This window comes from Heterocephalus glaber, unplaced genomic scaffold (assembly GCF_053883595.1).
Source record: "Heterocephalus glaber isolate CG9 unplaced genomic scaffold, H.glaber_assembly_v1.0 deba00001600, whole genome shotgun sequence".
NCBI classification, from domain to species: domain Eukaryota; kingdom Metazoa; phylum Chordata; class Mammalia; order Rodentia; family Bathyergidae; genus Heterocephalus; species Heterocephalus glaber.
Window position 1 is genome coordinate 34,227,413 of NW_028258372.1, and position 20,572 is coordinate 34,247,984.

At 31.6% G+C, this 20,572-nt stretch overlaps 1 protein-coding gene across 20 annotated transcripts in view; it reads right to left on the minus strand.

Annotated features, from left to right (window-relative positions):
* Dennd1b (DENN domain containing 1B) overlaps positions 1–20,572 on the minus strand; it is a 226,966-nt gene that overhangs the window by 75,430 nt on the left and 130,964 nt on the right. For all 20 annotated transcript variants that reach the window (XM_087193853.1, XM_087193844.1, XM_087193842.1 and 17 more), the window contains 3 exons: positions 19,611–19,656; positions 14,447–14,548; positions 381–506 (listed from right to left, as the gene is read on the minus strand). In XM_087193853.1, the coding sequence (XP_087049979.1) occupies positions 381–506; positions 14,447–14,548; positions 19,611–19,656 (274 nt within the window). The remainder of the gene's footprint in view (positions 1–380; positions 507–14,446; positions 14,549–19,610; positions 19,657–20,572) is intronic.

The window sequence follows — 20,572 nt, forward strand, 5'->3', positions numbered from 1 at the left end:
CTTTGTACTTGTCACATTTAAACTCATTAAATAAGTTCAATCATCTGGTGAATTTCTTAATGATTGTAATAAATTCAGGTAAGTCCTCTAATATACTCGAATACAATTCATTAGTTTAAGGTGTAAATTATTTCATTTTTAGAACTTTAATAAGGTGATATGAAAAAAGCAAAGTAAGTATTAACTAAAGGTCACCAAAAATACTAAAAACAAAAAGTCATGCAATTGGAGATGGAATGCATGCTTTAAAGCATATTACATTGGAATTTAAGACAGTTACGATATTTTTTAAGGTATGATATTAAAATGGTGTTTCTTTTGGCCTCATTCCAAAGAACCATAAAAAGCAAGCTAAAATAGTGATGAAATAAAATGCTTACAGGTTTATATCTCAGTGCATCTCTGTAGGATCCAAACAAAGCAGCTTGTGCCCTAAGAAAGGCCCTAGCTACTCCATCACCCGTAGCTGTAGACTGCTTCTTCAGTTTATTTTTCAAGGCCAAGACCTGCATGACAGAGAGGAACAGTTAAATTAACACCTCAGAAATTGGTACAGCGAGGTACGAACCCAATCAGCAGGCAAACCACAGAGTCTGCAGGTCAGCCAAAAATTCATCCTCCTCCCTGATAGCTTATCTTTTTAACTGCAGAGAGCACCTGCTGGTCTGTTAATTGAAATGAAAGCAGGAGAGGATAGTAACGTGCTAATGCAAATTGGTTATGCTCTCTTTTTTTCCCAAGGCCTCCTGACATAAATAAGCTTTAATTATTTTACAGTAAACTGCTTGTGAGCCACTTTTCTGCAGATTTTTAGAAAATTACAACATGTGTCTACTTGTTCTGAAGTGAAGCTGGTTGGCTGTCACTCACTTCTGCTATGTAAGGTTATTTGTTATGGGTCCTCTGGGATTACTTACTATTTTATTTTACTTTTGGAAGCCTCATCTGCATGTGTAATTTTCCAGTCAATACTTTTGTCATTATTAAAAAAAAAGAGGGGAAGAGACAAAGTTATTGAGGCCATACCATGAGTGGGGAATTATGTTATGCAAATGTTACACACTGTCTCAATTTCACAACAGTCTTCTAAGAAAACCACTCATAATTCCATTAATGAGTAAAGAAATAGAGACACAAAGACATGCATTAAAATCAGACACACAAGCTTAAATACCTGCATGATTTCTCTTATACGAACAACTCAATAGATGAATAAAGTGTGAAATAGATAACAGGAAAAAAGAGAAAGAAAAAAGTTACTAAAAAATCAGCATGGACAGTGTATCTAAAAGTGTACCTTTAGTATAACTGTCATACGTGTTTTATATGTTTTTTAGCCTTTTAGTCTGATTGTTAAATCTGTATATATGATGATTAACTTTATAAGGACTTATAAAGAAATGAGTCTGACGCTAGCAAAATAAAAGAGGGTGGAGGAAAGGGGAAAAAACAGAATTGAGATGTGTTATGTACGTGTACCAATTCCCTACAATGAACATAATCATTATGTACTGCAAACATGTACTAATAAAAATTTAAAAATTAAAAAACAAAGACATGCATTAATCTCCCCTCTCTATGGAGCTAATAAGAGGCAAATCTAGATATAAACTCAGTCATACGGTTCCTCCCACTACCATACGCTGGGTTTGAGTTCGGTGTCACTGCCTCATAAGTCAGTTACAGGAATACAGTACTAATGTCTTTAAATCAAAGAAAAACTTACTTAAGCATTTGAAAAATTTTAAAAAGCCCTTAAATTTATCATAATTTTATATAGAATCCATCCTTTCAAGTGCTATGTACATAGAAAATTGTATTTATAAACTTTCCTTAGATTAACTTTTAAATGACCTCATATTCCTGATATAAACTTATTTTTCTCAAGGGGAAAAATGTGCTCCTCTGTATGAAATTCACTTCACTAATTCCTTTTGCACAAATATAAAACTGTACTTTGTATATGTAAAAATGCTAATTGTTATGTACATCCCTCACAGATACTTCAAATAGAAACAAGAAGTTGTGTAATAATTCATTTTCTTAAGAAAATAAAACAACTTAATTAGACAAACCCTAGTTGGATTGTTCCCTTAACGGACCATGTTCTTGTCCATATGAAACTACCAAATAATAAAACAGTGTCATTTGGCCTTTACATATATATATGCAAAAAAGGAATATTTTTATTTCCTTATACAAGCAGTTCTGATTATTCTTGTAGATGATGATTGTAATGGAAGTGTCAACCTAATTAACAACTCAACTTTGAGTAATGCTAATGAGAAATGCACACAGCATCAGAGGAAAGACCAGCTCTCCAGGTGATAAACCTGCACAGTAGTGACATTTCCAATGCAAAGTCACAGTTGCTGTGATCTGATCAAAGAAACAGAACCCTGGGTCCAATCACAGCCATAGTTTTGAAAAATTATTAACTTACGATGTTCATAACCTATGCAGAAAGGCCTTTGCAGTATAGGTCTTCTCCCCATAGCTATGATCTTTTCAATTTATATCCAAGCTCCATAGATTCAGATAAAAGTTTAAAGCCTAATTCATTTAGCCCATAAAGTACATAAACCAGCATTCATTTAAAAGTTTTTATGATTAAAATACAACCTCAATAAATGGACATTTTAAGGTAATCCACATCATCAAACCATAATACAGAAGGATAAAAAAAATAAATCTTTAACTTAATGCCTTTTATTCTTGTTTGAAATAGTTATTTTTTTCTAAGTCCCCTAAAAGAAAAAGCAATCGGAATGAGTATCTATCTCTCTATCTATAATTATTAACTCCCCAATAAAAAGAATGTTTCTTATTTTTAAAAATATTATTAAAAGCAAATGATTGGAGTTTTTAAAAATTTTCTGCAGAAAATAAAAATAATAATTTTTAAAATCATGCCTTACATCTGTGCAAAAGAAAATCCCTCAAAGTATACTTTTCAATAAAGTAGGAAATGGACAATTCAGTTCTGCACAAATGAAGGACACAATATTCTTAGCACAATCATAACACTTAGGCTCACAGATGATAGAGGCAAGTCAAACCACTTTTTAGTCTTTGCTATACCATGTCCTTGATTGCATAACTGCTGCTTGAGCCATCCAGGAGTATGAATCACACTGTCACAACTGCTTCCTGACCAAATCATAAGTATGTAGCCTTCCTTTCCAAAAGTAGTCACTCAGTGATAGCTGCTGAGCTCCTTTTGGATATGTAGAAAGCAGGAAAGGAAAGGAAAATACTTGTCCTAGAATTGTGTTGTCCAAAAAGGCAGCCATTAGATATATGAGCAAATGAAATGTGCTCTTCCAAATTCAGATTTGCACTAAATGTAAAATAAACATTGTATTTAGAAGACTTAGTACAGAAAAATCTCATGAATAATTTTATATTGATAAAATTTTGAAAAATACTGTGAGTACAGAGTTAAGTACACTATATCATTAAAGATAATTGCACCCATTTCTTTTAACTTTTTAATGAAACTACTAGAAAAGTCATATTTCTATTGAACAGTGCTATTCTACACAAATGTATTATCTAACTGTATACAAATATGAAACAGTGGGCCGGGGATTTAGCTCAGTGGTTCCACTGCCTGCCTCGCAAGAGCAAGGACCCGAATTCAATCCTGGCTATCAAAAAAACAAAACAAAACAAAACAAAACAAATATGAAACAGTGACAAATGTGGTTATACTTTTCCTTTGCCTGTTTCTATGTTATTTCAATTTATACAAACTACACTAGAAGTGTTTTTTGATGACCTATTCTAGGCTACAACTGTCAGTCGATTTTGGGTTGTTCCTGTTTTCAGAGACCAGAAGAGCAGCTGAGTTAACTGTGTTTATACGTAAAAATGCATGCTCAAAAATAGTCTCTAAAAATGAAATAATTTTTACAAATCCATTTTAGACATAAGGATATCAATCCAATAGGACAAGACTGTGTCCACCTTGCTGCTTTCCTGGCCCTTGGTCATGGGAGTAAATTATCACCAGTTACCACCGCCCTCTGCAGTGTCAATTGCCATTAGCAGTTTGTATCTATAAACCGAAGATGTCTCTTCTGTACCTTTTCAATACCTGGTCCACTTTAATTTCCAGACTTCCACATTCAGGTATGAGATAAATGCACATCTTCCCATGAAATTTTAAACCTTATACTCTCCCGATTCTGAGTTCAGAAAAGCACTTGGAACCCTAGTCACATGGCTAGTATAACACAACCCTCTTAACACTAAGAAGTTGCCACTGTTTTCTCTTAAGAAAGTAAGCTAGTCCCAATCTCCAACTGCTAAAGATTCCTTCAAAGCTGACACTATATTTTATTGTTTCTACAAAGTTTTCAGTCTATAAATAATTTTTAGTCTAGTTAAGTACTTATACTATGCCAAAAATTAAACAGTTTAAAGAAACCTCAGAAATAAACATCATTTCACTGCTCTTATCAAGTGTTTAAATTCCTCTCATGAAATGAGAATTTGGGCCGCTAAGCAGCCATCCACAGAAGGAATTATAACCTGGACTCAGAACAATGGGAGCTCGCTGCAACATGAATAATATTACCACAGGTTCTCCACTTCTACCCTCTTAGTACGGAACTGACTATGAATAAAGGAGGGAATTACATGAGTAAACAGAGCAAACAGGTATAAATTAAGAGTCCGAGCCAGCCATGTGCACACAGTCTAAGTAATGAAATAATAATGCAAACCAGGCAAGTCAGAAAGGCAGAGTACATAAAGGGGCTGTTTTTCAGAGGAATAATGTATTTTTCTCTTACTCGACTTTTTGATCCATCTTTACAGTAAAAATAAATAATTGCTATACCTAAAATATTTAATTTTATTTTTAGAATCACAAAGACAAACATCATAGTAAGAAAATAAAAATCACTGTTTAAAAATAATATTTAGGTAGCCTATACAATTTAAAATATCCCTATAGTGTTTGCTCTATTAGTAATGTTTGCAGTATATAAGGATAGCATTTCCTGTGGGGAGTTGGTACATGCACATAGCACCTCTTAATTCTTTTGTGTCTTCTACGCTTCCCAACCCTTCCTGCTCCTTCCACCTCTTGGTGCTCTTCACATCTCCATAATCCCCATTACCATGTTTTCTTTCAATTCTTTTTTTTAATCCCCTTTCCCTCCCCTCTCCATATCTTGTTCCCCTTCTCATTTGAAAGAGCTCTTCCCACTTCCCATTATCTATCTTTTACTTTGTTCTTTATTTATATTTTATTTATATTTTTTATTTATGTAAAAGAAACCATGTAATATTTAAGTTTGTGTTGTGTAATTTATTTCACTTAATATAATGGTCTCAAGCTGCATCCATTTTCCTACAAATGATCAGGATTATCATTCTTTATGGCAGAGTATTACTCCACTGTGTATAAATAGCATATTTTCTTTATCCATTCATCTGTTGATGAGCAAATAGGCTATTTGCAAGATTCAGCTATTATAAATTGTGCCTCTGTAAGCATGAGTATTCATATATTACTGTAATGTGATAACTTTAACTCATGTCCAATAAATACATAAACAAATGTTCAGTATTACTGGCCACTAGAGAAATGCAAATTAAAACAACACTGAGATTCTATCTTACTCCAGAAAGAATGGCTACCACCACCAAAAATCCAAATAATAACAAATTCTAGCAAGGTTGAGGGGAAGAAGGAATCCTTCCATATTCTTGTGGGAATATAAACTAGTACAACCACAATGGAAATCGGTATGGAGATTCCTCAAAACACTAAAACCAGAAATTCCATTCTACCCCATGGTGTTTTAAAATCTCTTTTTATATAACTAAACTGTCCTCTAAAAACTGCATACATTTAGAAAATTTAATTTCAAATGGTAATCTGCTTTAGAATAAAGGTATAAATTTAATTTTTATTCTTGTGAAATGTTTATCATATGAATCAGATATTAAATTCCTACACTTTTTAACCTTTTTAATGTTCAGTTTAAGAAACAAAATTAACAATTCTCTCATTACTTATTAATTTTCTACAAGATTCTCTTTGAGGATTAAACTAGTAAACTTTAACATTTAATTAATGAAAAGCATATGGCATAAATATCTATAAAGGGTATCATTACAGTGCTTCTGTAAGCTTAAATTATGTAGCAAACTCTAATTAATATGGTATCATTTGAACCTATTTCCTGTCAGCAGCACCTTAATATTAAAAAAAACAAAATTGCTCTTATCCTCCCTGCTATAATTCAGATCTGAAATGTCCTGCAGACGCCCGTGTGTTAAAGGTTAAGTTCCCAACCTACACTGCTACTGAAAGCTGGTAGCAGAGTCCTTAAGTGGTGGGGCCTACTTACCAGAAGTTAGGTCACGGAGACATGCCCCTGAAGGGAAGAGTGTGGACCTGGCTCCTGCCTGTTTCTCTCTGCCTCCAAGCCACCAAAGAATGAATGGCTTTCTCTGCCAAGTGCTCCCACCATGGTAGACTGCCTTGCTATAGACCCAGAAGCAGCAGAGTCAGCCAACTACAGACTGAAACCTCTGAAACTGTGAGTCCAAATCAACCTTTCCTTCTTATAAGTTGTTTATCTCAAGTATTTTGTCACAGTGACAGAAACCTACCATCCACCTCAAGCTCAACACATCAGTGTCACTTCTAACCATCAGCTGCTCTAACAGAACACTGTACGTCCTCCCCAGCCTTTTCCTTCCCCCATATGCAATAATTCACCAAGGCCTTCTCTGATACCCTCCAAATCTGTCTACTTTTCTCTGAATCCTTGGAGTTATCAGGTTCAAGTAACTACCATCTTTCACTGTGCACTTTTACTGTAATGATCTCCTAATCAGGTTTCCTGCTTAATTTATTAAGTCCAATAATCTTTAAGATCCAGAACTCAAGATATTTTTCTAGCACAAAGTTAACACTATTCCTCTGCACGAAATCTTCACTGAAATATGGTGTATACACACAATGGAATACTATTTGGCCACCAAGAAAAATGAAATCATGTCATTTTTAGGAAAATGGATGAGCTTGGGCCATAATGTTAAGTGAAATTAATCAGATACAGAAAGTTAAATGTCAATGGTTTCTCTATTAGAAACCTAAAACTAACAAATAAACAAGTAAAATAAAAGAGAGATGCTAGGAAACACAAAGGCAGACTTGTTAGAGATGAACAGGGAATCGGGGGGAGGGCAGGAGGGATGAAAGGAGGTTGGATAAAGTGATTGAAAATGATCAAGATATGCTATATATGAGTACCAATTCCCCAAAATCAGTGTAACTATAATGTATTGCAAACAAACACTAAAAATTAAAAACTTCTTGAGTTTTCTATAAAATTCAAAATTTACATGAACTATGGGTCTTTTATGATCATCCCTGGTACTTTCCTCCTTTGTTCATCACACTACAATGAGAGGCCTTTCCTTTTCTTGAATTCACCAACTTCTTCCCCAAAACACAACCTTTGTACATGCTTTTCCTACTACTACTTCTTTGGGCTTACTCATACTCATTATTCTAGCCACTTATGCAGAAAGATATTCCTTACACACTGAGCTTCAATGTACCACAAAAGGCTGACCTGAGTTTGTGGACTGGTAAGAATGACATTGACCTTAGAATTATTTTTACTTTGGCTTACCGGTAGCAGAAAAAGCTATCAGTCCATGAGCATCTACTCTCCCTTTCTTCAGTAATGCAAATCTCGAGTTTTGACTGGTACATTGTTAACCTAGCTATTTCCCAATACCTCTTATGACTTGGTGTGGCCACATGGTTGGGTTCAGACAAATGGAATATGAACTGAGGAATGACTTTCAGGCTCTTCCCCTAGAAAGATATGAGTACCCTTCCCTAAATTTCTCTTTCTCCAGGGGCAAGACAGACAAAGAGTAGTAGACAGCTACCTTAAACCTGCAGATGGATGCCTGGTGTTGAGGATGATATTTGCCCCACAGTTCTGGCCAACTTTCCTCTTAATTATTACACAATAGAGAAATAAATTTCTCGTTAAATCTAAGAGTTCATGTTTAGGTCTCTCGGTTACAGCAGCTTAGACTGTGCCCTAGTTAAGACATCACCTAAAAGGGAACAAACAGTTCAAAAGGATATATGAGACATATGAAGTAAGAATAGGGACCAAGCTTCTAACTGTTTCTCATACAGATGCCTGAAATCTAACCTTCAGTGCAACTGACACAGCACCTAGGTCCTGCCAGACCATAGAAAAAGAATCCTCAGGTTTACTGACTTTACTATTATGTTAGACAAGAACGTTTGAGCTCTCAATAATCTATACACTACTGAAGAAGACAACTCCTTGCTGTTCCACAGAGGTACGTACTTTATTTTCCCTGTATCAGTGAGCTTAGAATGGGACCGGTCTACTTATCATACTCTTAATGTAAATTAGGACTGCCTTGTTAACTCTCTTCCATGACATCTTATTCCTTTTTTAAAATAATATTTGTCTCAATTGTAATCCTAGATGTGTATTTATTCACGCAATGTAAGAGCTATGAAATCAGAGTCTGTTTTCTCATTCACCACTACATCCTGAGCTTTTACCACAATAAAGGCACACAGTAGGTGCTTCATAAGTAACTTGCTCAATGAGTGACTGAATGAGTGAATAAATGAGCAAATTAATAACCTGTTCCCAGCACACTTTTACATTTATTCCTTGAGTTTAGTCAAGCAGAATATCTATGGTGGGCACCAGCAACATAGTTCATTTGAAGTTCACCAAGTTATGATATTGGCAAGACTTGTAAACAGCTATTGTGACAGTGCTCTCAGTATTACATACACAGAAGTTTTTTGCATATAGAAAAGTCAAGAATTCATAGGGCTAGAATAAATTGAAAATAATTTTAAAAGCTAAAAATCAAGGTTTGCCCTTTTAAAAGATATTAGCAGTAAGGAAGGAGAGAAGCATGCTATTAAGATAATATAGGGTGGGGAAGGGTGGATTAAAAGAAGGCTAGGTAATTTAGAAATAAAAAGCCATGAGGAAGGAAAAGGACTTCATAAGCACTTAAAATCATTAAAGGAAACAAACAATAAATCACCTTTAGAAATGGTAAAAGTACAGAGACATAAAGGAAGGAATTACTAATGCCTGGATCATTGTGATAGGAGAAACAGATTCTTTTACTCAGTTGCTATCAATTAACAAAGATCTTTCAAATGTTTGCAAGCACATTTAAAGTTGGGGAGGTTGTTTTGTTTTTACATTTAAGGTTTGCATTTTTAAAAAATACAGTATACACCAAGAAAATACTAGGGAAATAATAAAATCTCCAATATTTTATCTATAAACAAAAAAATTATTCTGTAAATAATCACATCTCTGAAAATAAACACTTGAAAGAACAATGAGTTTCCACAGAGAATCAATTAGTGTGCAGATGTATGATGATTGTCCTTTTCCAGACTCAGGAAATAAAAGGTTGTACTCAGTCAAATGAACTATTACTGATTTATTTATTTTTGTAATTGGGAAGTTTTAAAAAATTAGTACATGTTTGTGATGCGTAATACATTCATCATGGGGACCTGGCACACACGCATATTACATCTTAGTCCTTTTACTGCCCCTGCCCCTCCCTTCGTTCCCCCTCCCTGTATCCCAGATCCCTTCCCATCCACAACAGGTCTACCTCCCTGTTTCCCATCATCTATCAAAAAAGTTTATTTAAACATGTTTCTAAGTTTCTTCTTTGCATTACTATGAAAGTCAAATAAAAATACCCTTACAAAATATTCTGGGAGGTAACTGTGAACAGAGATTTTAAAAGCAAATTTCTATTACAAAAGATAAAACAAGTGCAATCTTATTTCCCTTCAACAACCATTTACTGAATGCCTACTAACAGTAGGGTTACTACCTGACACATGAGGCTGTACGGTGGGGGCAATGCACAGCCTGAATCCTAACAGCTACCAGTCCAGAGGGAAAGCATCTGCGCAGGACTACACTTCTCCAGGGACAAACTGAAGGCACGATTTGTCTCCTGAAGTGTGTCCTAAACACTAAATAAAACAGATGGCAAACTTTGCTATAAGCTGGATAAAACTGTATTAGCTTTCTAACACGGCCACCCGAGAAATTTGTTAGGGACTTCACTTATCATTAGACACTACAGGATTATGGCAGACTGTAGCAAAGCTGGAACTAATATAAATATTCTCTGGGGCCTTTTTATTCTTTATAACATATATTATGACATTTAACATGGTAAACCTTCATTTTAGATTAGAGGAAATATTCAGTGAACTAAACATATCTACTGACAATTTGCATGGCTGTAAGAATTTGGTTTATAGTCTTTAATGTTTTTAAAGTTAATTTAATTCTTTTCAAAATGCATTCCTAATGAACTCAGTAGAGTGTAGGTATCCAAAAATCTTACGTAAAGTCAAAAGTCTAGGGGTTTTCTCCAATTCTAGGCTTATATAATTTTGGTGATTCCAAGTAATTTGTGTCTCTTCGCATCACTATGAAACCATAACATATTCCTTCATGTAATACTTGAAAGCTTCGCTAAAACATGCATGGCATTTTCAATAAGGCCATTTTATAATAAAGATTTTCTATTGTTTTAGTACTTAAAAATGCTAAAGCATTTTTAAAGCAAACATTACTATCTTATTAAACACTGTGATCTACAGTGAATTGTACTCCTAAATATATTACATTTCCCATGCATACTCATAAAAAAATAAAAAATTATTTTCCAATACTATTAGGTACAAAATGAAAATATTTTAAACACAGTGCTGATAATTTAAATCAAATACATCATGCTGGTATTTCCTCAATAAGATAATGGCCAATAAGTTTCTATACTAAATTTTAAATGCTATTATATTGTATAGAAGATTTATATGAGAGGGACCATGTTTAGTGTTTGGGGTATAGGTTTGAAACTAATCTGTGAACTAATGCTTTAAATATACTATTAGCAATGTATTTCCTGTGTCTTGATTTTCTTACCTAAAATAGGGATAAGCATTGGGACCTACTTCAGAATACGTTATTTTTAAAAATCTAATGAGTTAAAGTTATTTAAAGACAGTTAAGCAATGCAGGTCAAAATTCACTTGCCTATTGTAATGAATACTATAACTAATGTAGCATTTTTTTAATGTCAATTCTAAGCTGCTTCCTCATGCAGCAGTTTCTGTTTACTTTAACATACATGTGAGAATAGATTTCCTGAATATTGTTACAGAATTCTACTTACTAGTTTAATTTCCAATACGTGGATTATCCTATTTATTATTTTTTAAATACTAACACTTATCCAATTTACATTTGAAAATGTTAAAGATGATAAAAATTCAAATGAGCGATAATACCTTAAAAGTACTTTTTAAATTACTATGTAATCAAAAGTAAATTTGTATGTATATTTGGAATGGGAAGTTTCATCTATTTTTTAAAATGAACTCATCTGAGGTTTCAAATGTTACATTTAATTCAAGTGGTTCTTTTTCCCCATCCTTTTAAACATGCCAAAACAATATTTGATAGACATTTACTTAGCCCTAAAATCTAGTATTTCAAAACATTCAAACTATATGTTTGAAGATCTCTTTACATAGCCACTAATAATATAGTCAAATATATTTACACACAAAAACAGAAGTATATTTTAATGCATCTACTTTTTAAAATGTTATATCATGTAATAGTCAGTATCACTAAAACCACTCCCAATAAAAATATTTATTTGTTTTAGTAATACAAATCTAGAGTGAAATGATGAAATCAAAAAACAAGTGTTCTTGTCAGAAGACAGGAAGAGAGTTTTTTCCCCTCCCTTAAGGAAAACAAAGGATTCTTGAAAGCTTTGCTCTGATTTATTTTTCCAATTTTAAATACCTTAAGAGTAGCGGAACTGCTACTGGCATGGTAGTATTTCTAACAGTCAATAAATCTAAAATATTATGTGTGAATACTGGAATGAAGCCATTAAGAAGATTACAGCATGCAACACAGCAGAGGGTCCACAGGAAAAAAGAACTGGTAATTCAGGACAACTGTGACCAATGACCTCTGAACAGCCAAGATCACTGGTCAATCGGACACAGTAATAGAGTGCACATGCATAGAAAGTCATCTAGCCTGTAAGTATAATTTAAATGCTTCAGTGGGTGATTTTAAAAGGCCCTTCATTTAAATCTCAGTTAACTTATTAAACAATCAAACAATACCAATAGCAATATTTCTCAGGGTTCTAGTGTATTTTATTAACTCAAATCACACACAAAACTTCAGTAAGGTCATTTGTGATTTTAACACATCTCATTTAAAATATTTGCCATTTTACAAACATGCTGTGATACTTCATCATATTTCCTTCAGAACAATAAGAGACAGCCTTGGAAAACTGATGAAAAAGCTAAATTTATTGGAGATGAATTGAATAATCACCTATTTTTAGAATACTTACTATAATTTTAAAATATCTCATACTTTTAACAAATGGTCCTAGCTCTATCTGCTAGATAGATTTGTTCAGTTTTGAAATTTGTCTCTATGTCTGTGGTCTTCAATTTCAAGTATGTATGTAATCAATCTACACTGTTTCAATGTTTCTTTTTACCTAATTTTTAAATATTCCAGCTATGCTTATACAGTTGCTTACAACTAAACTACATGATCTCTTCTGTCATCTTATGTATTTAAATTTATATATTTTGTGAGTAGTATTTAACTCTCTCACATATTTAAATAACTGTCTTATTTACCAAACTAATTTTACGATACTTTTCAATTAAAAAAGAATCACCCATCAAAAAATCCCTTCTTTGAAGCTGACTATAAAACTTTTAACAACATACAGAAAAAAAGTTGAATTTCTCTTTTTATTTATTTATTTTTAATCTTCAATAATCCTTTCTCAAGGCATTAATAGTAGGAAACACACATAAGAAAACATTCTTAAAAGTTGGGATTCTATTTTCATAATGATTTCTCTATCCAGAATACTTTCAGAGGTTTCTAAATGAATAATCATTTCTAGCAGTTTCTGCAGAATTTTATGAGGAGGCAATCTAGCTATAATGAGCTAAAAAGAGAATACAGTAATTGTTCATTTCCCTGAGTTTGGATTTGTTCATACCTAGCATAAATTTTTCTACAGCAAGATAAAGCAGTTCAGTTTAATGTACTTCAAGGTCAACAAGTATTTAGGGTATTTATGGGCACAAATAACCTTTTACTTTGAAATCATATTTTTATCACTAGCCATAAGAACAATCAAGGCTAGTATTGCTGTATGTTTCTGAATTTTAGACTTTTAAATTCACTTTCTCAAACTCCTTAATGATGAATTTCAAGGCACTTTTAATATTCTGAAAAATATATTTAGAGGTACTTTTAATATTTATTTAAGCAATGGATGCCTTTATTTTTTAAAGAGTTATTTGAACTTAGAGAAGTGTTATATAGATGTATTTATGTAGTCATTAAATACACTATTTATAAAAATATAACTAGTTGCAATTTTGCCTATACCAAAGAAAATTAAGGCAAAAAATGTATTTTTGGAACATGAAATCCAGAATATGTCCCATTATGAGCTAGAGACACACATGCATCCGCATGCATGCACACACACACAAACCCTTTGCAAGATCAAAGCCCAGAAGAGAACTGGCACTTAATTTATCAGCCTTTACAGACAAAAGAGAGTTTTCGTCATTTCAAAAGGATCAGATGTCTTTTATGACAAACTGGGTTTGCAGTTTAATTTACAAATAGAATTCTAAGTAAGCAGTCTTTGCTCTGCCAAAGCAAATGACAGTGTAGGTTTTCATTCTTGCAGCCCTCAGCAGGATAGAAAAGATTAAAATAAAACTGAAATAATTTAGAGAAAACAAATAAATGTTTCAGAAAGTTGAGGGAGATCAAAGCCAGAATTTTCTGACCCCAACTGTACAAGCATTTCTTATTATATTGACCAGTGCCATCAGATCATTAATTAAAAGGAAAAGCGCTGGCAGGTGGCAGGGAAGCAAAAGCCGATAATTGGCCCCCTTCTTCTCCTTGCCTTCAAAAACTCTCTCATTCTTTTGCAAGACATGCCACCAGGCAGACAGAAATGCCTACTTTGTAATATAATGATTAAGATGAGATGAAGAGACTTACGTTTAAAGAAACTCTGCCTAATGAATGCATCTAGCTTTTTAATTATGATCCTACTTTTACAATAAGGAATATGATGTTCCATTCAACATCTCCTCCATTGCCAAAAGGCAAAAATATTAAAAATAGAACCTATACTGATTCCTCTCACACCTCTCGCACATACACAACCCTTTTATTTTAAATAAAAGTAGGAAAAATAACTGTTAGTAACTGAAAGGTCTGTGAGAAAATATATATGCTTGCCAAAAAGCCTTCAGACTTACCACATCAATTGGTAGGTTGCTCAAGTCATTAAATGGTGATTCTAAAGTGTTTGTATCAACATTTAACATAACCACATCTTCCAATGATTTATTTTTCACTCTCTGTTTAAAAAACACAATTATAAAAAATTATTATTATTCATAAATTTATTTTCCTCGGAAAACTAAGAGCTTGGAAACACACAAAAATTATGTGAATGAACAAAGTTTGTGAAAATAAAAACAGGAAAATCTGACATTATAAAAACATAAAGTTTTACCTTGATTATAATCCATTCAAAAGATTTGACAAAACTGTTAAAAATAGAATATTTGTTAATCTAATACTGAATTAATTTAACTACCAAAGAGAAAGCAGAACCAAGACTTACAATAAAACAGGCACTACTGCACCAAAGTGTAAAAAATTGGAGCCTTTCAAATTTATCAGTTTAATACCAATCCTATGATACAGGAATTTATGCCCAGCTCTATACCTATTTTTAGCATAAATCATAGTACAGGGGCAACATAATCCAATAACCATGACTAAAGTATTAAAGTATATTTTAAATGAATAAATGAAGAGGAGGATGGAAAGTGGAATAAGAGGAAAGAACAGAGAAGGTAGTAATATGGAATTTATTAGTAGTAATATTCTTCCACAAATTTCAATGTTAATAATTAAATTTGATAGTCTTATCAGATTGACAGTCTTAACTTATTTGAAAACATAGTCAAAACAATCAAAGAATCTCACTATGTCCACAAATTAGAATTTTATATTTTTAAATAAAGGAAACATTTATGATTCATTTGTCCTACTTAAATTAGCATATAATTAAATTACTGAATTATTTTAATCTCATTTAAAATATAGGAAATAGTATTATTCCTCAGTGATAAGCAATGTTCTCCTAATCGATCATATCCATGGATTTAGAAATCTATAATTGTACTGGTCAGCAAGTAATAGGTCAATAACTAGTTTTAATGTGATATTTTTTAAAGTGTCTTTCTAGAAGAAGTTATTCTTAAATATTACTACTTAAATATTTTAAATCTTAAAGTGACTCATGTAATTATTTTATATTAATTAAAAATTATCTGATCCATTCACAACAGATTTCTTTATATTTGGAAGAATGTTAAATTTTCTAGGGAAATGATAATCTAAGAAAGGGAATTTCTATGTTTTAAGAAATAATTATGTACCATGAGGATAGTCAGGAATACACATGATTCTAAAAATCTATCTTACAGAAAACATTGTAATTATTATAAAGTAGGATTTAAAAGATGGCTACTTCTAAGACATTAGAAGAAAATCATTGCTAGTGATACTATTAATAGTACTGCAAAAACTGGTAAATATATTCACAGACTATGTATATACATATGTTAAAAGGTATAAGTATAGAACCCTGAGCTTATATATAAATTAACCAATATAACTACAAGAATAATGTATTTTATAAGCAAAATTTACCTACACTAATGGCATTTTATGGGATAAGTATGTCATAACTACAATATCTTCATATTTAAGTTGCTTTTACATAATAAACTATAAAAATAATCTGGAAGCTTGACATGTTTTTGAGGGAACATATGAATTTATCTAAATAGCCAGGAATAATAGCTATGTGCACACAAGGTTTTTAGTGATAATACTAGCATTAAAGTCTAAATAAATTGGTATTAATATGAAATGTATTTTTTTCAAAATTGCTTCTAGTTTTACAAAATTAGACATTAGCTGAATATTAAATTTTGTTTAAGGCATCACTCAAAAAGAAAAGAAAAACATATTCACTTCTATTCACTAGACTGGGAGTCCCCTGATGTTAGAGCTACATATGCAAAAAAAAAAAAAAAAAAGGAAAAATAGTATATAATTTAAATATTTTGAAAAGAAAACTTAATATCAGTATTTTATCTATTTTTCTTTCAAAATTAAGCTTTAGCTATTTTTTTCAAAATATAGATGGAAAGTCACAAATGGCACCCCCTTTCCCTGTCTCATAGTTCTGTATCCCAGTTGTTTATATCTTGTTAGGAGATGTAAAATTAATGTGAGAGAATATGAAAAAAGTTTTTTCTTCAAAAATAAGAAAATATCATTGTACATAGACTGAAAGGCTTACTAAGAACAACAATAAGATGTTAGAGTCAGTAACTCCTTTCCCTCTATATTCAACCTTCCACATAATCTCGGTATGAACACAAGCTTACTGATGCAAAGAAATGATACAGTGGCAGCAATCATGTGAACTTAAAACTCTGAGACAACATTTAATTTAGAATCCTTTGTATATTAAAACAAAAAACACAAACCTCCTATTTGTAGCTTCTACTAATTTATTTTTAATCACCTATATGCCTTGGTCTTGAGTTCATCCCTAAAGAAGGTTTTTCAGAGAACCAAATGTCCTCTTTCTTTATTTTGAAAGCAAATTTATATTTTAAAAAGAAATTTCTCATCATCCATAATTCACAATTCAATGAAAGTAAAGGAAAGGAAGATTTCAAAGAAGACTGGAACAACTAGGCTTGGTAGTTTATAAAACTGATAATGGGAGATACGAGAGGGAGGACAGAGAACTGGGAAGTAAAAAGGATCAAAATGCTATCTGTATATCTACCAGTTCCCCTTGATGAACATAGTCATTACGTATCAATAACATAAGAGTATTAAAAAGTTTTAATGACAATAAAACGTAAGTTTTTAAAAACTGATGTTGAGGGCCAGGGGCTTTGCTCAGTGGCACCATGCCTGCCTCGCAAGCGCAAGGTCCTGAGTTCGATCCCTGGTACCAAAAAAATACCCAAAAACAAAAAAACAAAAGCAAAAACTGGTGTTTAAATTTTCTGAGCCATGAGAGAGAATAAAATATTTTTATTCTTCCTAGAAAAAAATAGCTATAAACTGGCAAACAATATAAATAAATTACTGATCTCTACTCGATACATTAAGTAGTTACATCCATATTTTAGTAAGATATTATAAAAGTTAAAAGCACAAAAGATAGAGATTTCAGTTCAAAAAACCTGTCTAGTAATAAAAACAGAACTTCAAGATATTTATCATCTTGTAACAGATTAAGAAAAAAATTACTAAATGATACCCAGTTGGTTTAAAGAAATCCCTAAAGTGCCAAGTATAGCATCTCATTCACTATTAAAACAGATAAATCAATAACCTACTAAGATATTTGGATAAGTCTCGGTTATAAAAAGTACAGTGTTTCAGCCAAGCTGTTATGTCTTCAAATATTCATATTCAATAACAAGAGACAATTTAAAGTTTCTCTAAGACAGTACTTTCAAAAAGTAAATAATTCCTAAATTTGCTCCTTAAAAAAGTAGTACTGGATTTCTTTATAAGTAGCCAATAAATATGTGATAAATGTAATTGAATACTTAAAATATTCTATCCTTTTCTATAGAAGTTTAGAAAAGCCAAAAAAAAAAAGTTTCAAAGAGCTTTGGGGCCAGGGATTTTAGCTCAGTGGTGCCACCACCTGCCTCGCAAGCACAAGATCCTGAGTTCGATCCCCAGTACCAAAAAAATGTTTCATAGAAAAGCCAAATTATTTCTTTTAAAAGTTGGTGTAAAATCGTTACACACATGTACACACACACATACACACATTATAACACTAAGAGGTACTACCAAAAGTTTTAAGTATTTTCCACTTCCATAAATACATTGTAAAAATATGTATCCTACCACAGTAGATATAGCTATATACTACAGTAATATAAAAGTCAAATTTAATGACTTTAAAAAAAAATTTCAACCATACATATTTTAAATTTGTATAAAGTCCAACAACTAATCAATAAAATGACAGTGATATATGTATTCCGTGATCTAATAATATATCAAATACCTATTTGTTCATAACTCATTTCATATACTTTGTGCTTTCACTATAAATACCTTAGCTTATAAAAAATAAGTTTCCTTAAAAAGGAATAAAATATAAGGAGTCCTGAAGTTATTCAACATAGACTTCAATATTAAAAATAAAGCAAAATCACTTAAAAAGTCATTAAAATATATTTTATATTAATGACAAAACAAAAATATTGCCCTAGCATTTTGCAAAAAGAAAAAATATCTGAAATTACAGCAACGGTAGAATTCCATAACCTAAGTCTTCCGTAGGGACATGACTCAAAATATTATCCTAAGGGGTTTTAAAATATATCAATATACCAATACATAAATAAAGTAAGGATCAATGATGTATACAATGTCAGAAACTAATAAGAAAACCACCCTGCCTCAGAACCTACTTATTAAAAATTAGGTTAAATTGTTTATCTGCACAATCCACAAAAAGACAAATGTATATGAGTAAAATGAAACCAGCCAGCATAATGATGTCACTCAATTGATCCATATCTTCTGTTTTAATACAAGTCTTTTGTTTACTCTTTAGAAGTTAATCTTACAAGACGACCTCTCTGGAAGTCTCACTGATTTCAAGTTCAAGGTGTTTAAAGTTCAAGGATTTTCAGCAAAATGTAACTCTGACAAAAATTATTTTAGAACCATGTGATAGAAATGGAAAAGATTACTAAATTTTACATTCTCCAATAGGACTGAAAATTAAAAATTAAAACAAAAAAGCTATATTCTAATTAAAAAGTGGGGTAAAATCATGCTTTTAAAAAGCACACTGGGGGCCGAGGGTTTAGCTCAGTGGTGGCACAATGACCCGAGTTCGATCCCCGGTACCAAAAATTTAAAAAAAAGCATACTGAATATGGAAAATAATGAAATCTACAAAATAAAAATGTTCCATTTTGTGAATAATAAGTATGTAAGCTCTGATTTTTATAAATAGTACTGAAAAAGAGAAATAAGAAATTTCAAGTTGCCGTAAAAAAAAGCGGTTCATCAAGGATTAAAATTTTTAGAGTTAATACTTACCATATAATTTCTACCAAACATAATCTATTTTCATGGGCTTCTTGCTATTAAAAATGATCATTGGTATACTAATTTAAATTAAATTATTTAAAATTTACCTTTTGAAAATGACTAAGTATATCCTAAATATGAAATTTGCCACTGTTTATTATGGAATTGATAGTCTTCAAACAAAACTGTTTTAAGCATTATCTTCAATGAATTAATTTTATCACTATCTCATGTTTGAAAAATACTCACCTCTAAGAGGCTGGAGTGTATTCCAATCAGGTATGGCATTGGGGCACTAAATCAAAATATAAATAAATATTTACAGATTCATATAGTTCATTAAAAGTGAAACAATAGTATAAGTAGCTTAAATACTTAAAAATTAAATTTATTAAAGGTTCAGTTCCAACATAGCACATAATAAATATTCAAAATTATAGATATTTAAATATATTCAAATTTAATCCTAGAGGCCATTACTATACTTAAAATTAGTTTATACAGAAAAATCACAAAGTGATTTATAATGAAATCAAGAGTTATAATCCCTAAAAAATATTTTTTTATCTAATAAAAGTAGTAGGGTCTAGGCCACAGTCTGAGTTAAATCTTTTTCATATACTTTGTAGCAAGTATATCCTAAATAATCACCAAATTTATTGCATTTCTTTTGTACATCTTTGCTTAATTAGACTCTTATTTTAACGATTTTCTTAATAAACTTTATAAATTTATACCTACTATATCACCAAACACTTATTGAGCTAGTCACCAAATAGTCATTACTGTATACAAGGTACTGTTGTGGAACTACAAGTACAGAAATACAAAAGTTCCTCTATTACTGTGTGATCTTTGCCCTTGCATACATACATTATCCTTTATTTATATTTATAAAATATAGATTCAGATATAAATATAAAATTCTAATATAAAATTTAGATTTATTCCACTTTCACTGATATTAGTAAAAATATAATAAATTTAAAATATTTGTGTGAGAATTATTTGAATTAATTCAAAACATGATATTTAGAACATATGCATGCCAGGCCTTGAGACAGGGTTTGGGAAGAATAATTAGCAATACAGATGGGATATACCTCCTTGTGGGTCTTATATTTTAGCACAGAATATATACATTAAGTAATTTACGTTAAATCTGAATTACTAGTAATTTTAGGAATATCTGCTAGGAAATTATTCAACCA